At 41.7% G+C, this 21,118-nt stretch overlaps 2 protein-coding genes and 1 long non-coding RNA gene across 10 annotated transcripts in view; 2 read left to right on the top strand and 1 right to left on the bottom strand.

Annotated features, from left to right (window-relative positions):
- Nucleotides 1-3,496: 3,496 nt before the first annotated feature.
- Nucleotides 3,497-18,799, top strand: RIOX2 (ribosomal oxygenase 2). Of its 7 annotated transcripts, none has more exons than XM_068692679.1 (11): nucleotides 3,497-3,620; nucleotides 5,802-5,930; nucleotides 6,039-6,474; nucleotides 8,934-9,053; nucleotides 10,129-10,257; nucleotides 12,751-12,854; nucleotides 14,328-14,430; nucleotides 15,077-15,242; nucleotides 15,500-15,588; nucleotides 16,890-17,003; nucleotides 18,105-18,799. In XM_068692679.1, the coding sequence occupies exons 3-11, from the start codon at nucleotides 6,043-6,045 to the stop codon at nucleotides 18,264-18,266; spliced, it is 1,419 nt and encodes a 472-aa protein (XP_068548780.1). In that variant the 5' UTR covers nucleotides 3,497-3,620; nucleotides 5,802-5,930; nucleotides 6,039-6,042; the 3' UTR covers nucleotides 18,267-18,799. The 7 variants fall into 7 exon arrangements, with proteins under 7 accessions (XP_068548780.1, XP_068548757.1, XP_068548806.1 ...); XM_068692656.1 differs by having other exon boundaries at nucleotides 5,802-5,899; XM_068692705.1 differs by having other exon boundaries at nucleotides 5,802-5,899; nucleotides 18,108-18,799.
- On the top strand, nucleotides 15,599-16,717 carry LOC137861406 (uncharacterized). The gene is made up of 2 exons (XR_011099582.1): nucleotides 15,599-15,886; nucleotides 16,447-16,717. It is a non-coding gene; the product is annotated as an uncharacterized lncRNA (long non-coding RNA).
- Nucleotides 18,800-19,087: 288 nt separating the features above from the next.
- The window catches only part of CRYBG3 (crystallin beta-gamma domain containing 3), a 93,379-nt gene continuing 91,348 nt past the window's right edge, over nucleotides 19,088-21,118 (bottom strand). For both annotated transcript variants that reach the window (XM_068692523.1, XM_068692534.1), the window contains exon 22: nucleotides 19,088-21,051. In XM_068692523.1, the coding sequence (XP_068548624.1) occupies nucleotides 20,963-21,051 (89 nt within the window). In that variant the 3' untranslated portion in view covers nucleotides 19,088-20,962. The remainder of the gene's footprint in view (nucleotides 21,052-21,118) is intronic.

Below are 21,118 nucleotides of genomic sequence, written 5' to 3' on the forward strand. Positions count from 1 at the left end.
CAGGCCTGTCAGTCTCACGTCAGTGCCTGGTAAAATCATGGAGAAGATGGTTCTCGAACGTATTGAGGCGCACCTGGGGGACAAAGCAGTCATTGGTCCCAGCCAGCATGGGTTTGTGAAGGGTAGGTCCTGCCTAACTAACCTGATTTCCTTTTATGAGAAGATCACCCGTATGGTGGACCAAGGGAAACCAGCTGATGTGATTTTTTTGGACTTCAGCAAGGCTTTTGACACAGTTTCCCATAGGATCCTACTGGACAAAATGTCCACCATACAGCTAAATAAAAACATCATACGATGGGTGAGCAATTGGCTAACGGGCAGGGCCCAAAGGGTTATGGTAAATGGGGCTGCATCAGGCTGGCGGGCGGTCACCAGTGGGGTCCCTCAAGGCTCCATTTTAGGGCCGGTCCTTTTCAATATTTTTATAAACGATCTGGATGTAGGAATAGAAGGTATTTTGAGCAAGTTTGCTGATGACACCAAACTTGGAGGAGTTGTGGACTCTGTTGAGGGTGGAAAGGCCTTGCAGAGGGATCTGGATAGGTTGGAGAGCTGGGCGATCGCCAACCGCATGAAGTTCAATAAGAGCAAGTGCCGGGTCCTGCACCTGGGACGGGGAAACCCTGGCTGCACGTACAGACTGGGCGATGAGACGCTGGAGAGCAGCCTAGAAGAGAGGGATCTGGGGGTCGTGGTAGACAGCAAGTTGAATATGAGCCGGCAGTGTGCCCTGGCAGCCAGGAGGGCCAACCGTGTGCTGGGGTGCATCAAGCACGGCATCGCTAGTAGGTCAAGGGAGGTGATTGTCCCGCTCTACTCTGCGCTGGTGCGGCCTCACCTCGAGTACTGTGTGCAGTTCTGGGCACCACAGTATAAAAAGGACATGAAACTGTTGGAGAGTGTCCAGAGGAGGGCTACGAAGATGGTGAAAGGCCTGGAGGGGAAGACGTACGAGGAACGGCTGAGGGCACTGGGCCTGTTCAGCCTGGAGAAGAGGAGGCTGAGGGGAGACCTCATCGCAGTCTACAACTTCCTCGTAAGGGGGTGTCGAGAGGCAAGAGACCTTTTCTCCATTAACACCAGCGACAGGACCCGCAGGAATGGGGTTAAGCTGAGGTAGGGGAAGTTTAGGCTTGACATCAGGAGGGGGTTCTTCACAGAGAGGGTGGTTGCACACTGGAACAGGCTCCCCAGGGAAGTGGTCACTGCACCGAGCCTGACTGAATTTAAGAAGAGATTGGACTGTGCACTTAGTCACATGGTCTGAACTTTTGGGTAGACCTGTGCGGTGTCAAGAGTTGGACTTGATGATCCTTAAGGGTCCCTTCCAACTCAGGATATTCTATGATTCTATGATTCTATGATTCTATGATTCTAACCTCCTCAGCCGAACTTTGGGCAGAGAATCAAGTTACACAAACAGGTTCTACTGCACGTGCTGCAGTGAGATGCTGCTCACCGCAAGCCACATAGCTCACAGCTCACACGAAGCTCCCATTTCGCCATAGCAGAAGGGGTATCACGGTGCAAAGCAAACCAAGAATTTAACCGAGCTACAGCATGGGGAAGCCGCTCTGTGGCAGCCAGGGCTGCCGCGCGCAGCTTGCATCTTATGATGATGAAACCTACTGCAAACTTTTTTCAGCAAAGCTTATGATTTTTATCTTCTCAATGCAGTGACAGGGATGATATCAGGATCAATTATACTTCACAGATCCTTTATTGTAAAATAATAAAAAATAGCATTTAAATACATTATTTTTAGAGGGCTTTCTGAGCATTAACTGACTAAAATTCACATGACCCTCTTTTGAAATTTGTGTTACCTTCCAGAAGGGTACAGTAGTAAATATTTTTAGTCATTTTGTCTAGACAAATCAGCATGGAAGTCTTTACAAAAGTATTCACAAGTATTTCCCGCTCCTGTTATTTATGGCTGGTTTTCCAGCCAGTCAAATGTGGGAGTTTTACTTCCCACAGCATTTACTAAAACTTAAAACATCACAGACATTATTTAAATACATATTTGTTTGAGTGTTCACCCTAGTGGTATTCAAGCAGTTATACTGATAATATTTTGTGGATTTTTGGAAAACAGAAATAACAGCTTGTCATTGCTCCTGTGACCAGCTGAAGCGCAGGATGTGGCCTCCCTATTTTTAGCATCTGCTGGTACACCCATCTGGATTAAGAAAACATCCTGGAAGTGTTAATGTAGGTGATTAAGCTGCAAAATTTAAGTCTGGAAAACTACTTCACTCTTCAAAGCTTTATAAATTTTGTGGAAGAAGTAAGTAGAATTTCATTCCAGTGACCTGTTTTTCAGAAGGCTAGAAGTTACACCTTTGAATATCCCAATGACTAATGTTTACACTAAAATAATCTCAATTTAATACTTTTTGCAAGTGTCCTGGATGCTGAGTGATGTCATGATGAACTAATAAGAGGACAGAATTAGAAAGCAGAGAATATCTTTGTTTCCTTCTGACAGTCGAATGAAAGAAAAATGCTCGAGAGAGAAATGTAAACTTTCCTATGTAATTCACATATCTATGTACGTAGCTTTAGTTTCAGCCCCGGCAAAACTTATCTCCCCGTAACAAATCCCCATGCTGATCAGCCTGTATTTTTCATGACTGAATGGCCACAGCATTCTGGTCATCTGGAGACCAAAGTGGTCCAGAACAGAATACGATGAAAAGCGTTTGTCTTTTATTCCCTTCCATCCCTTTTTTCTGTGTATTTATTATGTTTTTCCATTCCCTCTATTCAGCACATACGAGTTTGGATGTATGAGTGAGTGTGGAACCCCATGGAAACACATAACATTTATTGCAAGGGACCCAATTAGCACCACGGAAGCAGGAGATATTTCTACCACAAGGAGGAACAGGACTGTAAAAGCATTTTCTAAAAAGGGAGGAATCTGAGCTGCTATTTTAGATGTGATAGGTAGATGTGATACTTAGGTTTCTATTATTTCTGTTATCTGCGGTTATCTTAAGGTTACATTTCCCTCCAGAGCGCTGCGAGAACATTGTCCCCTCTTCTATCTGTCTTTGAGAAGTCCCTCTATTAACAATCTTGTGCCCAATACAACTTTCCACGTGTATTAGCCACGTACTTAGAGGCTGCTGAGGTTTCCAAATTTCACATTTTGCTGGTAGTTCTATTTTGTGCGCTTCAAGTGATAAGTACACAAGAACAGAAGTTTACCAAAGCCTACCTAACAATTTCTCTGACATCTCGCAAAGAACGTAAACTAACCTATTAATAGACATATTTAATAAAGGCAACTAAAAACATTTCTTGATGTTTTCACACCCTCAGTCAAAGGACTCAGGAGAGGCGCACACGAGCAAAACTCAGGTCCAGGAAACAACAACACAGCCAAAGAACAATTAATCATTTATTATACACAGTAAAACTTCATGGAAAGAACCACGATGTTTCGCGAGGTGACTGCTATTTTAACCCCTCGCGCTCAGCACAGCGGGCTGCCCCTCAGGCAGCACACCCAGTCCCTCACCGCGCCTCCCCGCCGCCATTTTGTGGCGGCCGCCGAGCGCCTCCCCCGGCCCGGCCCCGCCCCGCGCAGCGGCCCCGTGCCCGGGAGGGTGAGCCCGGGGGTCCGGGGGGGGGGAGCCGGCGGGGGGCGGCGGGGGGGGACCGCCCAGCAGCCGCCCCGCCGGCAGCAGGGGGACATCGGGGCAGCCCCGCCGCCTTGCCTGTCCCGGCTGCGGGGCGGGGCGGGAGGCAGCGTGGGGTGCCGGGTGCCGGGGCGGGAGGCAGCGTGGGTGACCCCCTCGGGGGGTGAGGGGGCGCCAGGAGCCGCCCCGGTGCTCCGGGGGTCGTCAGGCAGCGGCCCCGGGGCTGTGCCCGCTGCTGGCGGTGCCCCTCACGGCTGGGGGCTGCCCCCTTGGCGTGGCCGCACGTGTGAGCGCTGGCTGGGATCCGCGGCTGGCCCTGCAGCGCGGTTTTCCGTTTTATTTTTTTATTTTTTATTTTTTATTTCCTTCTGGAAAAAGTTTAATCGTACCCACACGTGGCAGCGCGGCGGTGGGAAGCAGCAGGGCTGCGTGGCCTAAGAATAACCGTGACCAAGTTTTTCTGCCAGAGCCCTCCCGTGCTGTGCTTTACGGGCCTGAGCTCAGAAGCAGGGCTCAGCTCTCCCTATGCTTAAGCACAAACAGGTGTGTGATTGGGAAAATACTGATGCGAAATAACTCCTGTCTGAAGCCAGAAGTGGTCAGCTCTTGTGTTTTTCTGGCTTGTTCCAATGAGCCACCCAAACATGGCAGCACAGCACGCTGTGTAAAGAGAGCCTGTTCTGTGAGCAGCACTCACCAGGATTTAACTTAAAGCCTGGGCGTGAGCGTGAGGCTGACAGGATGGATTTAGGTCTGGGATACAAATAGGGCAATTTGGTCTTGGTTGCACTTGTGTTGCTGGCGTTTGGGAGTGTGAGTGCAAAACCGCAATGCCTGCAGCATCGCCAGAGGTTGCTAGCAGGAGTGGGCTAACCTTCAGTCCTTTTGAGCATTCCCATTTCTTGCTGAGGGCTGTGGCTTGCTGCAGCGAGGAGTGTCCGGTGGTGACGTGGATTCCCTCTTGCTGGACTTTGGTGACCCTCAGTTCCTGCTGAGGCACAGGAGCTACGGATGAAACACTTCACTAGGGAGTTGGTGTAGCAGTGAGGATGTCCTGCATGCAGCTGCGTAGGAAAACTTCGCACTGTGCGTGCACACCAGAACTAGAGTTTGTTTTATGATAAGGATTCTGCATAAAAAGCATGAGATTGTTTACTTTTGGGAGTAAAGCTGTCATTTTCAAAATGACATTTGCCAAATGAAAGCTGCAGTGTGCTGTAACTCCTTGCATGGTGGCTTCACAAACCTGCTCGGACAAGCCCAGGGTTAGCTGGGCTCAGCCAGCCCGGACTGAGCAGGCGTGCTGCAGTCCTGGAGGGCTTGGTGCTGGCTCGCTGTCAGGATGCTTAACTCGGCTTCTCAGGCAGGGTTTCACCTCTGCCTGGGGCTTTGAGCCACTCAGGGGGATGAACTGCTGGTGCTGATGTAAACTTTAATGCAAGTATGTCTGTATCTACTATGGTGTTAGACTTACCGTTAACTTGAGTTTTGCCTTAACTTTCCTGAAAACTTGGCAGATACGCCCTTTGTGAATTACCTTTTTAAATTTTTTACATAATGATATATGAACATATTGTCTATCTTGAGAAAAAAAAAACAACACTGACACAAATAAAGTGACTTACAACTTTTAAATTAAATGTGTGCAATTTGGGGAAAAAAAGTCTTTTTATTCTACACAAACCACAAAGTTTGACAGCTTTGCAAAGATGGAAGGAGAACCTTGTAATTTTAGTTTTCACTGTAATTGCACAGCATCAGCAGAAAGCCCTAAAAATATTCCCTCCTTTCTGTAGACTTGGTTTAGCCAGAGCTGGCCATCACAGTATAGAGACGGGGACAGATGTGTGCCATTGTCACTGTGTGCTGAGGATGACTAACACCAGGGCCTGCAGCATGTGCTTCTTTCCAACATTGGTGTCTTTCAAGGATGTGTAATAGGGTCCCAATTTCTCATTCTGTCCCCTCTCCACCCCTTTTGCAAGTTATCATTAAAGCTCTTGCATCAGAGGTGGTTTTAAAATGCATCTATTGCTGCAGAAGACCAGTCTACCAAGGGCTCTTTTTTGTGGGTGGATTTCCATATTTATAAAGATCTCGTGTGTGGCCATTTGGATTCATTGTGTCTATTTTTTATTATAAACTCAGGTGTGGGATTTGAACTTCTGTGAGCCACAGCTTCCAGTAGAGTCCTTTGGAGTTTGCTGAGGATCTGAGAGTGGATTGGAGGCAGCTTGGAACAAATAGTGAGCATCTGAAAGCAGAGCCATTCCCGGGGTACTCTTACTTGCCTACTTACGCTGGAGAAGGCAAGAGGAGCTGCTCAGGTCCCTCAAGGTTGTGCTGCTGGTTGACTGTTCTTTCTCTCTCTCCCCTCTTGAACAGGAACATGCCCAAGAAAGGAGGGAGGCAAGCTGAAATGGGAAAAGAAATGCAGGTGCAGTGTAAACGAGCAAAGGTGGAAGCAGCTTGTTCGCTGGCAGTTATGAGTTTCGAGAGCCCAGACAGCCTTTTTGGAAGCCTGATCTCTCCCATCAAACCGGAGGTGTTTTTCAGGGAGTATTGGGAACAAAAGCCGCTGCTTGTTCAGAGAAATGATCCCCTGCTGGCTGCTTATTACCAGTCTCTCTTCCAGCTGCCAGACTTGAAGGAACTGTGCAGCCAGGGTCTGTACTATGGGCGTGATATAAATATCTGCAGATGTGTGAATGGAAAAAAGAAAGTTTTAAATAAAGAAGGCAAAGTGAATTACATGCAGCTGAAGAAGGACTTTGACCAGAAAAAGGCAACGATACAGTTTCATCAGCCTCAGAGATTTAAGGTTGGGTCATTTAATGCATTTGAATATAATTAATACATGTTTTATAATGCAGCATATTTGGCTTGACACATACTTGACATGGCTTTGCCTCTGTCCCCAGTAAATGCAGGTGAAGCAGCTCACATCAGTGACCTGCTGAAACCTATACAGGAACTGTATTAAAAGACAGTTTATACTTCTGCACTGCCCGTCACGTTTCAGTGGTCTGCAGTAAGAACAAATCTGACTTATGCTGTACAATTAAGTATTACTTTTTAAAAATTGGCTTTATCACATACAAATTCAGAAAGATCTAAGTTCACAAAATTGATGATTATCTATCTATGCCTGCTTAAATTATCCTTTCTGCCCCATTGTTCTGCAAATGGAGCATTTATGCCAAATTCCTTTAATGGAAGACAAGGTGTGAGATCGTGTAAAAGATTTGCAGGACATTTTGCAATTCTTGGTAAAGGATGGGCTTTGAATTGCACCACAGATGTGAACCACTGCAATTTTGGTGATTGCCTTTTCTTGTTCTTTTTGATGCTTTTGCAATCTTCATGCATTCAGAACGAGGCAGTGGGTGTCTGCACAGTTGTGTAAAGGACTTGGGTGTTTATACTTGGATTGAGTAGTCCTTTTTTTGTCCCATGGTGTCAATGCAATTTAATTACGAAGTGGTCTGTAAGGACTCAAATATACGGCTGTATCAATAATGTTAGCTGATCTCAGGTCAAGTGCCACTGGCATTTCCAGTGACAGGGGCATTTGCAGTTGAGCTGTTGTATGATTTATGCTGAAATGCAGAGCTTGAGCTGAACGTGCATAAATTCTGGCTGAAGTTGCCCTTGCATGGCTCGGGTAGTTTGGCATCTTTTGCTATGAGAGTCATCGCTTTGGTGCAGTACCTGTCACATGTCAAGCATGGGTGAGTAAGGTTTGTTCTTCAATATGCCCACACAATTAATAAACAAACATGCTTTTGCAAGGAAGTTCAGAGAAGAAACTCTCGGAGTTAATGAGAAAAACCTGTTCTGAGAAGAAAATGAAAAACAATCAAAGTGGAGTTTGGGCAGGGAGCACTGCCAGCCTCAGCCACGGCTCACATGCTGGTTATTTCATAAGTTAAACCCATGATGAGGCTGGGGCTTAGCTCCAATGCTTTGTGCCTTCTGTACTGTGTCTATTAAAATCATTGCACCTGAGCTTCTCGTACTGAATACGTGACTGGCTCATAGCTTAATGTTAGATCTGAGGTGCATTCTTCAAAAATCTTTGGGGAGCTCTGTTATTAAATATTTGCTCAAATCCCTTGTTGAATTGAGTAATAACCTAAAGTATTTTGCTGCAGTAAGACATGCTTGTTTATATTTTCTTCTTTTTCTTTCCCCCAGTACCTTGTACTTATCTTGACCTTTGCTATAACTATTTGAAAATTAGATTCAAGTAACGATTTGTAAAGCGTTAGTCGCTTTATTCTTGAAAAGTGCAGAATTTCAGCACCTTGATTCTGCCTAGCTAAACTTAGCAGATGACTTAAAACTTCTGTGGGCTAACTATTAGAGTTCCTTTGTTCCTTTTTTTTTTTTTTTTTTTTAATTGCAGCATGTGTTAACTAACATACATGAGTGATAACAGAGGGAGAATGAAGTCTTATCAGTCTTCTTCGGCATCTGTTATGATGGTACCTCAGTAGCTTTGTGCTTTGAAGGTTTTCAAAAGCATCTCTTGGCATGAATCTGTTAAATTTTAATACATATATTTCAGTTGTGGGGGAGCAAAGTAGTTTTAATAGGTTGAAAGATACTTTCAAAGTAAAGAAAGATTCTTGCTTTGAATTACAAACCTGTGGCTTATTCCACAAACAAATGTCCTGATACCTACACTACATACACTGCAAAATCTCAGAGGCATATAAAAAAAAAAACAACAAGTCAGAGATACTTTATCTCCTTGATTACGTACCTGCAGAGTGTTGCTTGGTTTTTGTTGCAACTGGAGGCATTGGAAGTAGGTCTCTAACCTTTGTACACTCTCTTTGATGCTAGCTAATATAATGCAAGTCATGCATGTGTTTATTGTATTAAGATGCTTTGCAGTTTGTGGGATGATGGTTGGTTTCTTTTCCTCTATATCTAGCCCTTTTTTGGTTTTGCAACCTAATGACAGCAGAGGGAAGAGAGCAAACACCAATGCTATGTAGCACATGTGGTAGCATGTAGCACTCCTTGGCTTACTGATAACCTTTATGGCAGATTTTTGCTTCTGCAGTGCTTGCTTCCTGCAGGATCACCTTTCTGCCCTGGCAGCAAGTACTCATTGCTTCCACCTTCCCAGCCTCTGCCTCTCAGTTATTTCTGTGGGATTTTGGTAATTCCCTAGAAAAACCTCCCAGGCAACACGGGAGGCTAACGGGCTGGGAGAAAGCCCAGCTTGGCTGAGCTGTTCACTAGTAACATCATCCTTTCTCTCTAAAGGAGGAGCTCTGGAAGATTCAGGAGAAGCTGGAGTGCTACTTCGGGTCCTTGGTTGGGTCAAATGTGTACATTACTCCGCAGGGCTCACAGGGCCTTCCCCCTCACTACGACGATGTTGAGGTAGGACAGCACAACCTCAGATGTGAAGCTGTACAGGGGATTTTGCTAGTGGCAGTGGATACCTCTCTCTGTTTTTTTGTCTTTTTTTTTTTTTTCCCCTCACATAAACTAATATTATAGAAAAATGTTTTTCCACTTATGGTAAGTGATTGCAAGTGTTTCAGTATGTTTTTTTTTTATTATTATTATTTTTTTTCCCACCCCTCTGAAATTTCACTGAAAAGGTACTGAGGTATCTAATGGTAATATCACATCAAGTGTGCTTTCCTGGCCTGGTATTTTCTTTAGATGAAAAGAAAACTTGTTTTGCCAGCTGCAGAAACTTTCTAGCACTTTCTTTTCATTTTCACTTCATTCTGACCCCCAAGAATCTAGAAATCCTTTTTTCCTTTACAAAGTAACTTGCAATTTTTCACTGGAAGCAGCCTGGTGGTACTGGTTCCCATTTGCTGGGCTTGCTGATTTTAAGAAGTTACTGGTATAATGGAGTCCCAGGGTCCAAATGCATTTCAGATTAGCTTCTAAAAGAAACACTCAAATAACTACTGGATTTAAAAAGCACATCTTGAAGTTGGACTTTCACACCATTTTTTTCCCCATTAACTACATTTGGAGTTTTATTTTCCTGTGTGTTCTGGCATGTGTCATCAGCCCCTAGCTCACACCATCCCCATGGTGTTTATGACACTGCCAGTGATTGGTGGTTAGACCTGTATCACCTAATATTTTGAATATCCGTGTGGTAGACATTACTTTTAAGTTAGTCGTGCGGCACCTTTTTTAAATCATTGGGAGAAACAGGGATTTCCAGGTGCCTACCTTAGACAGGATAAAGCAGATCTTACTTTGCAGCTCTTTTCCTCATCTCTAAGTAGAGCCAAAAAAAATATGTTGAGTGTGAATTTCTACATTGTAGGCACCTAATAATTCAGCCTGTGTCCCTTCTGTTTGCTTTCTGTCTCTGATTTCTGGCATGCTTCCACAGACTTTCCAAGTAAGACGATGGCTTGACATTTTGGATTAGTTGAATGTGTGAGGGGAGGCAAGGCTTCACTGTGCATTTGGTCTTTTGCAGGTGTTCATCCTTCAGCTAGAAGGCGAGAAACACTGGCGACTCTATAAACCAACGGTGCATTTAGCTCGGGAGTATAATGTTGAATCAGAAGATAGGATTGGGAAACCCACACATGAATTCGTATTAAAGGTATTGTAAGTGAATTGCTTTAACTGGTCTGAGCTGTAATTGCCTGAAAAGCAGTTATATTTGAAATGGTCCTTTTCTTGAAAACAGCACTTCCAGTTCTCGTGGCTGTGAAATTGAGAGCAGGGTTGGTGCACAAAACACTCTGTAAGAAATTTAGGCTGTAGTTGTCTAACTACACTACCATTTCACAAAGGTATCATTTGCTTTAGTATTTAAATAATGGACCAAGAAACCAGTTCTTTCTGGAAATTGTTTAGTATTTTGTAAGTTGGGCACCAGGAATCCTGGTTGATGTTTGTGAAGTTCCATGCAGAAAAAGCATTGTTTTTAATATGGTTATGAAGTGGTTTATGCTGTTACATGCCGTCTGTAATCAGTCGGTCTGATCCATCTGTGCACTAAGACTTAAAGCTTTCCGAAGTTTGTCACTGTTTTGGTGAATTGGATTTAAATATTATAGCTGACTGATAAATAGAAGCATGAACTAAAAAACATAATAACTTGATGTATTGTTTTTTCTTTTTCCAAACCTGAAAATCAAGTGTTTGGCAGTTTTTTTTTGTGTTTTGTTTTGTTTTGTTTTTCTAAATAGAACATTTCACAAAGATTGATTAATTCAGCCCTTTCAACAGCAGCATTTCTGTTTTACATATTTGTACTTTAGAAGTGTGTTACTTACCCAACAGGTAGGGCTGCTCTGTTTTGGAAGCCTTGTTAGTTTCTCTACCTTGTGTCCTTGCCTCTGCAAGGTCCCTGCTCTTTCCTGTTTTCAGACTTGCCTTTGGAAGTAGGTAGTTTAGGAAGAGTAGTTTAGGTTTGATATGATACTGATCTTCCTGGCCAAGGAGTTTGACAGATGGTAATTTTCAGTTGTCAGGATGTATTGGTTGATGCAAAGTCCAGTAAATTACGGTTCGTTTTTTTCTTTCTGGAACATGTTGGGTAGGACTCAAGTGCCTTTGATTTTTATGGAATAATGCAGTATTGCACAAGGCATTGTACAGGAATTATTGCAGTGAAAATACTGGCCTCTGGCCCTGAAGAGGGCTTCAAAATGTTCCAAGTTTTTAATTTACTTCTGTGTTTGGTGTTGGTTCCTGTGTCCCTTTTCTTTTGGTTATCTGTACGACAGTCTCTGGCAGGAATGTATAGACTGGTATTTCCTCCCTAAACATCTTCTAAAATATTTTCCTTCTCCTTTTTTAACACTTCTGCCTTCCGTTCGTGGGCAACTGGACTGGTCAGAGGCTGTATTGGAGTTCTTCTCCCCTTCTCTGAGAAACTGGTAGCTGAATGAGCGAGAAGGCATGCTAGTTGGTTTAGGAGGTCCCAAACCACATTTTGTCTTGGTGACTCTTCATCAGGCCGTGGACACGGCTGGCTTGTTACTGGTGTCAAGCACAGAGCTGATGTGTCAGTGGCTATCTGTCCTTCATGAATGATTTCCCATTTACTTTGCTGATATCCCTGCCTTCATCTAGTTCAGAAGTAAGAAGATGACAAGGTGATCAGAATCTCATTGTGTCTCTTGGGAAATGCTCTGCCCTTCTCTGGGAGTTGCGACCCATAGTCTGTGAAGAATCTGGTCATTTTAATTGATGAGCATTGTGCTTGTTGGTTCACTTAAGCTGATGAGACTACCAAGCTGATAAGAAGAATAGGAGTTGCACTGCGGTGAAAGCTGCTTTGAACAGTGATGGTCCTGGCCTCTTTTAGTATGAGCAAATTTAAGGAACAGTAAAATTAAAATGGAATCAGATTTCACTGTTGTTGCTGTATGAACCTTCTCATTGACTATGCTATACAGCTACATAGATGTTTTTAGGAGAAGCTGTAATTAACTGAGTTTTTCTTTCTTGGAGGCAATTTGGCATGCTGCATACTTCTCTCTTACCTTGACTTCCTAATCTAAATTTTTATCTGTGTGGAAATTTAATTTAGATAGGTAAGAAAAAAGTTAGGGAGGGGAAAGGTTGTACCTTTTTTTTTTTTTTTTTTAAAGTGCTTTAACTGAGAATTTCAGACAATAGTATTGCAACAGACTGCAATCTTTGTAGAATATTTGGCCTTTCTTGTGGATACTGACCTTTTCATTTGACATGATCTGACTGGATTCACATCACACTGCTTCTCTGCTAGCCCAGTGTTTTGTCAGCATGTTCATCCCAGCTGTGGCTTTGACCCCTTCACGCAGCTGAGCTGGAATGTGCATGTTTTGTACTGTTAACTGCTGGCTTTGTGCTTTCGGACAGGTGCATAGTAAATATTAGTAGTAAGTTGGGGAGTTCAAAGTATCAGGCTTCCTTGCATAGGGTGCTTTATATTATTAAAATGTACTATGGAGGAACTCCCTATTTTGTGATTAAAAAAAAAAACAGAAACAAACCACATTGCCAGTCAGTCTGCTCAGAAAGTATTTCCCCTATTTTACAACAACACGGTAAGGTTTGATGAGGTGCCCTAATCATACCAATTTTTTTCACTTTCTTGCAGCCCGGTGACTTGCTGTACTTCCCAAGAGGGACTATTCACCAAGCTGACACTCCTCCTGGGATATCTTATTCTACACACGTGACCATCAGTACCTACCAAAACAAGTAATTTTTATTTATTTATTTATTTATTCATTTTCTAAAAAGTGGCTTTTCTGATAATGGCTTTCATCTGCCAGGTGAGGTGTGTGAATAGTACAGACCTGAAACCAGTGTTCCAAAGAAGTGAGGTCTTGTTGAAACAAAACCTTATAATGAACATTGCTTAGTTCTTGTCTGCGTTCATTCTATTTAGCCCTTGTATATTTTGTTTTTCTGTGACTAATACAGGGATAGCGTATGGTATTTTCCTCCTAGAAATATGGTGGAATGGAACATGTGTGGGTACCCCACTACTGTATCTGTTCCCTGCAGTTACTAACAAAATCAGAGCCAGTAGTCAGGTAGCTGTGATGGAAGTTTTGGAGGCTGGGGGCAGGAGAGGAGGGAAACACTTCTGTGAAGTGGCCTGTTCATGAGTTTTTTTGTGCAGCAAACTCAGTGCATTTTAATGGGTTATTTTATTATTTACTGGCAGTAGACTTTAATATGGAAGATAATGTTACAAAATACAAAAGTAAACTCACTGTTGTGTTTAAAAATCTGTCATCGGTGGCTGAAATTATTGTTCATTTCATAAACTAGAGAAAGAGTCATGGGTTACTCCTTTCATCTTGTTCTCTCTTACATTTTGTAGTCACCCACGCCTGTTCTGACAGACTTGCTGCAAATTCTTTCTTCGCATATATTTTCTACTTATCTGTGTTTTTAATCTCCCTAGCACATGCGTGCAAGTCAGGTTTCTTTTGACACACATCTACGTGTAATGCTTGTGCCCACTGAAACCTTTCATCACACAGGGAAATACTGCTGTGACCTAATCAGCTTCTCTCAGATGCTGGCCTTGGAGTTATTGGCCAGTTAGGAATTGGGAAGGATTTCTGTTAGCCACAAAATTGGGCAGAACAAGTTTGGGCATACTCTAGATGATCGTAAGATGTTATTTTTAACCGCCAGATGTACCATGTTACAAACCTAGGATGTCCATACTGCTGGTAACTCTTAATGTGGCTGTGTTGGAGGGAAAATTAAGGTTAAGATGCTCAGAGGAGTGTCTTCATAAAAAATGGGTTCTGCTGATTTTAATTTACAATATTCTATTGAGAAGGCAAAACAAAAAAAAAGTTACTTTCTGTAAGTATTGATGGCCATTGCAAAGAGTGTTTGAGTTCATGTATAACATAGGTGGCAGTGTTAGTGCTGAGCTGCTTCAGCTAAGTGTGATGGCACACCCAAACTGATCGGCTGCGAGTGGCCTCCAGAAATCCTTCCCTCTCAGTGTGTAGCCAACAGTGGAATGCTTGAGTGGAGAAGATCTATTTAAAAATAAATAAATAATAAAAACTCCCTTAAATGAGACTATAATAAGTCATACTTTCTCAGGTAGTAATGGCACCAGACATAGGTAGGAGAAAGCATGCCTCTTTTATTTCAGTGCAGCTATTTTAGTAATTTTTTTCTTTCCTTCCTGTCCTACAGCTCTTGGGGAGACTTCTTACTGGATGCAATTCCTGGCCTTGTGTTTGATACTGCAAAAGAAGATGTGGCTCTGCGGACAAGCATACCAAGGCAACTGCTCATGGTAAATAGGTGGGACTCAGAGAAAAATAGTGCATCCAGCTGAAGCTATAGTACTGAAGCAAGTGTGTATCTTACTGATCTGCTGTGAGAGCTCAGTGCAATGGTACTGTCTTGTCTTGCAGCAAAACCACTTTTGAAGACTTCAGGATGACTGTCCTGAGGTTTGGTGCAGCAGAAGCAATGCGTATTCGTTAATGTCACAGTGTCCTTGTATGGCTTGCTTCCTTCTCAAAGCAACATTATTTGCTTTGAAGCTGTCAGACAGGTGTAGTTTCCATCAGGTCAAACTTTTGACTCTTTAAAAAGTTAGTGGAGCTGTAAATTGTTCTGTGCCCTTTTTATGGTTGTCTAGTTGTGAAAGAGAGAACAAATCTCTCTTTCAGGTACACTTGCAAGCCGTTTAGCATTGCAGTTAGTCTCATGGTGAGGAAAACTGAGCATCAGCTTATGTGTGTGAACAGCTCAGCTCATGTGGAAGGTGTAAAATAAACATTTGTTGTTCTGGGAGTAAATGTTGTTACCCTTTCAAAAGATAAAAGAGAACTGTCCAGATCATCACTGCACCTCCTTCTCTTTAGGAGAAGCTATTTAAGCTAAACTCTGATGATCTTAAATTCATGTGAGATCAACTCTGTGTGAATATTCAGCAGGTGGATATAGCAGACTCAACAAAAAAACTGAGCAGCATTTTGAGAATGCTTGCAGACCGCCTGGAAAACACCAGAGAGCTGAGATCATCTGACATGAAGAAGGATTTCATTATGAACCGTTTGCCACCTTACCTGGGATGCGATTCTGATCCTTTAACTCCAGGTAGGTTTTGAGGTTTACCACATCTTTATTCCCTTTGTTGATGTTGTGGTAGAGCTGTTGCTAACTCTGCCTTTTATGATTTTTGTGTATTATGGTAGGCAAAGATTGGAGTCTAGTGTGAGCTTCATGTTTGAGACAGATGTTGAAACATAGCTTAACAGGAAATGTAGCCACAAGAAGACGGCTAGGAGAGTAGGGCCAATTTGCACCATTTATATGGTTTCCATCCTTTCTAATGAAGATTTTTTTTTTCTTAGGTGGGAAGTTGCCCAAATTAGATAGCCAAATCAGACTGCAGTTTAGGGATCATGCCATAATTACAGTGGAGCCCGATCAAGAGAATTCTGTAAGTATAAGGAAGGCACCCCTCTGCACTTTGGGTGTGTGGGGGTGTTGCTGAGTGTGAAAGGTATTGCACTGTTGTACTGGTCTGTCTGAAAGGGTCCTGCAATTATTGCTTAGCTGGACAATGCATCCTATTAGGATTTGGTAGGAGATCGTGGGGTTGCTGTCAAGCAGTAATACGGCATGTTCTTGCCTTCTGGAGGAGATCTACAGAACTAAATTTATCCCGTGATTCTGCATGGCAGGGGCATGATCTTCATCTGAGGTTAGATGGGATGGATCACTACCTCTACTAAATGGTCTGTACAGCTCTTGATAACAGATTTTTTAAATTATTTATTTTATTCTTTGTGTTCAAGAGCACAAATAGGTTTCCTCAGAAGGGGGAATTCTACCGCAGCTGCTACAGGCTGTATATGTGCTTAGTCTTCACCTCTGAGTTGTCTTTATCTCTAAGCTGGTGCCGGTGAAAACAAAACTGTTCCATAAAATAGCTGCTGGCATCTTGGATTATGTTGTGTCCAGTCTGCTTCTTAGCTATGAAGGTTTGTGATACGAATTTGAAAAAGTTATTGGAGAAAACTGTCTGACTGCTCTAGAATTTTAGACTTCAGACTTCTACAGAATTACTTTATATTGGTCTTAATTGAAAAACAAACAAACAAAAAAAACAAACTTAGGACATCTTGTACAATTTTTTTTACGAGTAAAATGTTTCCCTGTGAGAAAAAAAAACATAGCATAACTTCTTCTGATTTTCTTCCCCCATGTTGTTTGTGTCTGCGTTACTGTGAGAATATGTGGGTTTTAGAAGCTCTATTTTGCAATTGTTGATGCAACTCCTTTTGATGTCATACAGATAAATCTGAATGAGATCACATGGAGAAGACTTGTGTCCTCAAATTCTCAGTGAGTTTTGCCCACAGAGCACTGAATTGGCTTGCACAACTTCAACCAAGGAATGCTAGACATGATTTTTAAGAGACAGACTAGTATGATGGAAACCTAGCGATATGAACTCCTCCATTAAGACCTTCTAGGAGGTGCACCTTAAATGGCACGTGAGTCCAGCAGAGGCATTATTAAGGCAGAAGAGAAAAGGCTTTAAACTTTTCCATAAATGGTTTGTAGACTCCCTTATTTCTGTCATAGCTCGCTGTTGGATCATTCTGTTAGGAAAGTGAATTCCTTTTCTTGATACTAGAGTGGACTCCAGAATTAGGAAGATAATACTGTCACTTGAGTGTGATGAATTTGTGGATGTGGACCATACGTAATTATTTTCTTCCTGCTGTCTCTTAGGATGAAGTTCGCAGAGAGATGGTGTATGTGTACCATTCTTTAAAGAACAGGAGAGAAACTCACATGATGGGGACAGAAGATGATGATACTACCACCGAGGAAGGCATGTCACAGGTTTGTTCCCCACTTCATTTATACTTCATTTTTTTTAATATGGGCACATGTGCATGCACTGTGGTATCCTGTTGGGTTTTGCTGCAGATTTCTTTTGCATGCCTTCAGTTATGTCCTAGGTAAAGTAGCGATATGCTAGCACGTGTTCTGTAGTGGCAGGGGGTCACTGTATCTTCCACAGGACAGTGTGTTTGTGTCAGTTTGAAATGATGGTAGCCTCCCTGTGCCCTGTTATGTAGTGCAAGGTAAGTGTGCCCGTTTTAGGGCAGTGTGGGAGGGAGGGTCAGCATCAGGACTAATGAGTTCAATCTTTTCCTGAAATGTAAAGAGGGAACTTCGGTTATTAATAAGGCTGCAGGTGGTTCTCCTTCATGCTTACAAAGGCTATATACAATATTTCTGAAGAATGGCTGCAAGCTTTGCATCTTTTTGTTCCAATTTATGATAGTGAGATGCTATTACATCAGGCTTGTAACCTGAACCTTGGATATAGGTTTCCACAAATATACCTTAGAGGCAAAACTCTTGTCTAAGTAGCTGTAGCAAGGCTTTTTGCCTGTCAGTTACTTACTTTTTAAGGTAAATTTTGCTGAAAATCTAGAGAAAACTGGTAACTTATACCGGCAGCTGCACAATATATGTAAGTCTTAGAATATAGCTTTTTGCCTTTAAGGTCTCCAGCCATGGGAAGATGGGTCTTCTACCGTTCTGTCAAACTATTTCTAAAGATTGTGTGTAACAGAGAGAAAGAAAGAAACTTACGTCCTCTTCTAAAAAATAATGCGTAGGGTTAGGCAAGAGTGTAAATTTCAGTTCAGAAGCCAGAAGGGCTTACCTTACATGTACCTTAGGTCTCTCTACATCAGTAAGAGGTGCTAGCACAGGTAACCACAGCTTCCATGTAAGAAGAGATTTCAGCTGTCTTTCTCTTAATAAAATTGGCAGGATGATACTAATCTTATGTAGCATGTGCTCAGAAATCCCAGTGTGAAGTGGGAAAGGAGCACCTGCTGATCAGTACCTATGTCTTAAACATTGTGTAATAATGGCCATATTGTACTTAACTGAAGTGGTTTTTCTTTCCCTTTTTTTTCCTCCCAGCAGACTCATGGACTGCGTTTTCCTTTGTCATACTTCGATGCACTGAAGCAGATTTGGAGTGGCAGTACTGTTTATGTTAAAGAGCTTAACCTTACCTCTGATGCAGAGAAAGAAAACCTTGCCTTGTCACTATGGACTGAATGTCTAATTGAAGTTTTTTAATGCTTTTGTAAACTAGCTCCTCCTGGAAGCAGTATTTCTGGCCATTAAGAAGCTCTTGAAAGAAAGGCGTATTCAGTTTCTTTTCTTTCCATCCAGCCCTTGGTTTGTAGTGCTGTCTAACAACACACTGCAATGTATGTGTGTATGCACATACATACAGGCTTTGCTACTTTCTGATGCTGAATGTTCTTTTAGTTTCCTTAGTGCTTTGGGAAAATGGTCATGGGGACAACAGGTAAGCTGCTCAGAAATGTTAATAGTGGAACGGTTCATGTTACCTTTAATTGCCAGACTGTTAATACCCTTAAAAAAATTCAGTATCTCCACCAAAGTTATTGATGTCTTACACTTCTTAGATAATGAAGTCCAATTTTAAGTACTCTAGTTCCTCAGGGATATTCTATGAAAAATCCCTTTGTCACAGCTGTAAACAGCTCAATTTACTTTTCCCATGCTGTTGATTTTTTTAAAGATGCTAAGCCCTACTGCTTAGATGCTGTCACCTCTCGAATAAACAAATGTTTAATATTTAACCTGTGCCTTCTTAATCTCAAAGTAAACCAAACCGGTACCTGGCATTTGTATCTCCAACACTCGCCTGAGTGGGTTCCGGTGGCAGTATTGCAATTACCTTAATACTTTAAAACCTACATTTAGTAAGCAAACCAATATAATGGCAGTCACTTATTGAATATACTTACTTAGTTCTGTTTTTTTGGCCAGTTGAAAGAAAATACTTGACAGGAATATGCTTGATATCTATTAAAAACTCTTATTGTGTTTTGATAAGTTTGTTTAAAAAGAAACCAACAGGCAAAAGATTCCTCCTAAAAAGTTTTATACAATTAAAATATACATGCTTAGCATTTTACATTCAAGATATCTTAAGTACAAAAGCCTTCTTCACTTGGTTATGTAACACTGGCACACCAAATATGATTTAGTTGTTCTTGATTTAAAAGACTAGAACTTTTTACACAGGCTTTAAAATTGCATATAGAAAGCAAATCACATGTAGAACATGATACACTGACTTATATTAAAAAAAAGCAAAACAAGTGCTTTAGTTGTAAAAATATATACATACATTTGGAAATCTGTTATTTAAACAGCAGATTTATGATAATTTTAGAATGTAAAATAGTAAGTTAAGTGCAAGTAGACTTTTTTTTTAAATAGTACTGTATAGAATTCCATTTCATACAAAAATAGACATCCATATATTTTACTTCTGTGGCAAATAGGGTCATGGGTTTTTACTTGCTTAAGGATGAATCCTGTTTGGGTGCACTGGAATAGTTACAGCTTTTGGAAACTAAAATAGCTTTGTTTTTCACTAATCTAAACTCTTTAAATAGTTATAGAAATACATACCCTGAATATACAAATAAGGAAAAAAAATTACATATTCAATGAAGTAGATTAATTTAGTGACATGCAAAATGAAGATACCAGTGAACTAAGGGACTTCTATTCCACTTGAGGTGTTAACAGCCCTACAAGTGTCTGCAGTTCCTTATGTATTTGTCCATGTTGAGTGAGGAACATGCTTATTACAAGCCTGCAACAACTGCAGTACAGTATTTTTTTCTCCCTACCTTAAGTGACAGCAGGTGGGATGGCTGCATATTGCTGAAACTGAAGAATCTACAAGCATGCTGGACTGGTCTTCATTAGTCTAATTCCTGCTCCTTTGATGAGCCAGAGGAACCTTAAAATAGTTGTTACACTGTTCTTTGACATCAAGCAAGTTGGAATGCAGGCTGCTAGCACTTAGTGAGTTACCTTCTGAAGGAAGACATGGCTTCAGGAACAAATTATATTGTATTAAATTAGTCTATATACATGAAAACAAGCTAGAGTAAAATCATCACTGTTCTAAATTCAGTAAGCCCTTGTAGAAATCTAGTCTGACCCAAGATAGCTGATTCTCTTGATATATGCATCTATGCCTACGTTTAAAAGTGATCTTCAGGGATTACTCACAATTTCATGGGTTGGACACAGCCCATGGATCTGCAAAACAAGTTCTTAAATTTGGAAAGTTGGTCTTGCTAAAACAAATGAAGACAAAGGCCTACCAGTAACATTAGGAAGGTAACAGTCAGACTCATTATTGCCCCATTTCATATACTGAGCTGGGAATTCCAGTTCAAAGTTGTCTTTATGAACAAAATAAATTGCACTTTAGCAAGAGATATGATTTGAGGTTCAGGATTGCTTAGAGCCTGAACTGTTTCCCTTGAGACATAAAAATCCAACTCAACCTCTATCAAGCTCAATAGTGCAGTCATACTTCAGTGAGCTTTCATCAGTTTTTGAGAGACAGGAAAAGACAACGTTTCTAAAGAGCCTTTTCCATATTATCTCTTGCAGTTCATATCCTGCAAAACTTCTGTCTAGCCTTCTGCATTTACTTTAATTCTTTAGATGAAGAGTAACAGCGACTTTCATAGGAGAGGCCTCTAAAAGAATCAGCTCAGAGTACAGTCCCGGTGGAAAGACATTATTTAGCTCACCCTCACATCCTCCAGATTTGAGCAAAATCCAGTTGGTTTAAGGAGCTGGTGCTTTGCACAAAGGAAAGCAGAGAGGATTTGCTGCATAAGGTTCCAGTGGTGCATGACTTCAGTAGTAGGTTTTTTCCTCCAGATGTTAAGAAACAACATAAGGTCCATATGTGTGGTGGGTTTTACTCACAATATTTCAATGTCCCATTTTTGTGAATGTTTGTCCTCTACTGGCTGATTCATAATGATGTGATTCTTGTCATAATAATTTCCTCCTTAAAAACAAAACAAATTCATAAAGGCAAACCATTAAAAAAGAAAAGCTCAGAAAAGTCTCAATAG

The sequence above is a fragment of the Anas acuta genome, chromosome 1, assembly GCF_963932015.1.
Source record: "Anas acuta chromosome 1, bAnaAcu1.1, whole genome shotgun sequence".
Taxonomy (NCBI): Eukaryota; Metazoa; Chordata; class Aves; order Anseriformes; family Anatidae; genus Anas; species Anas acuta.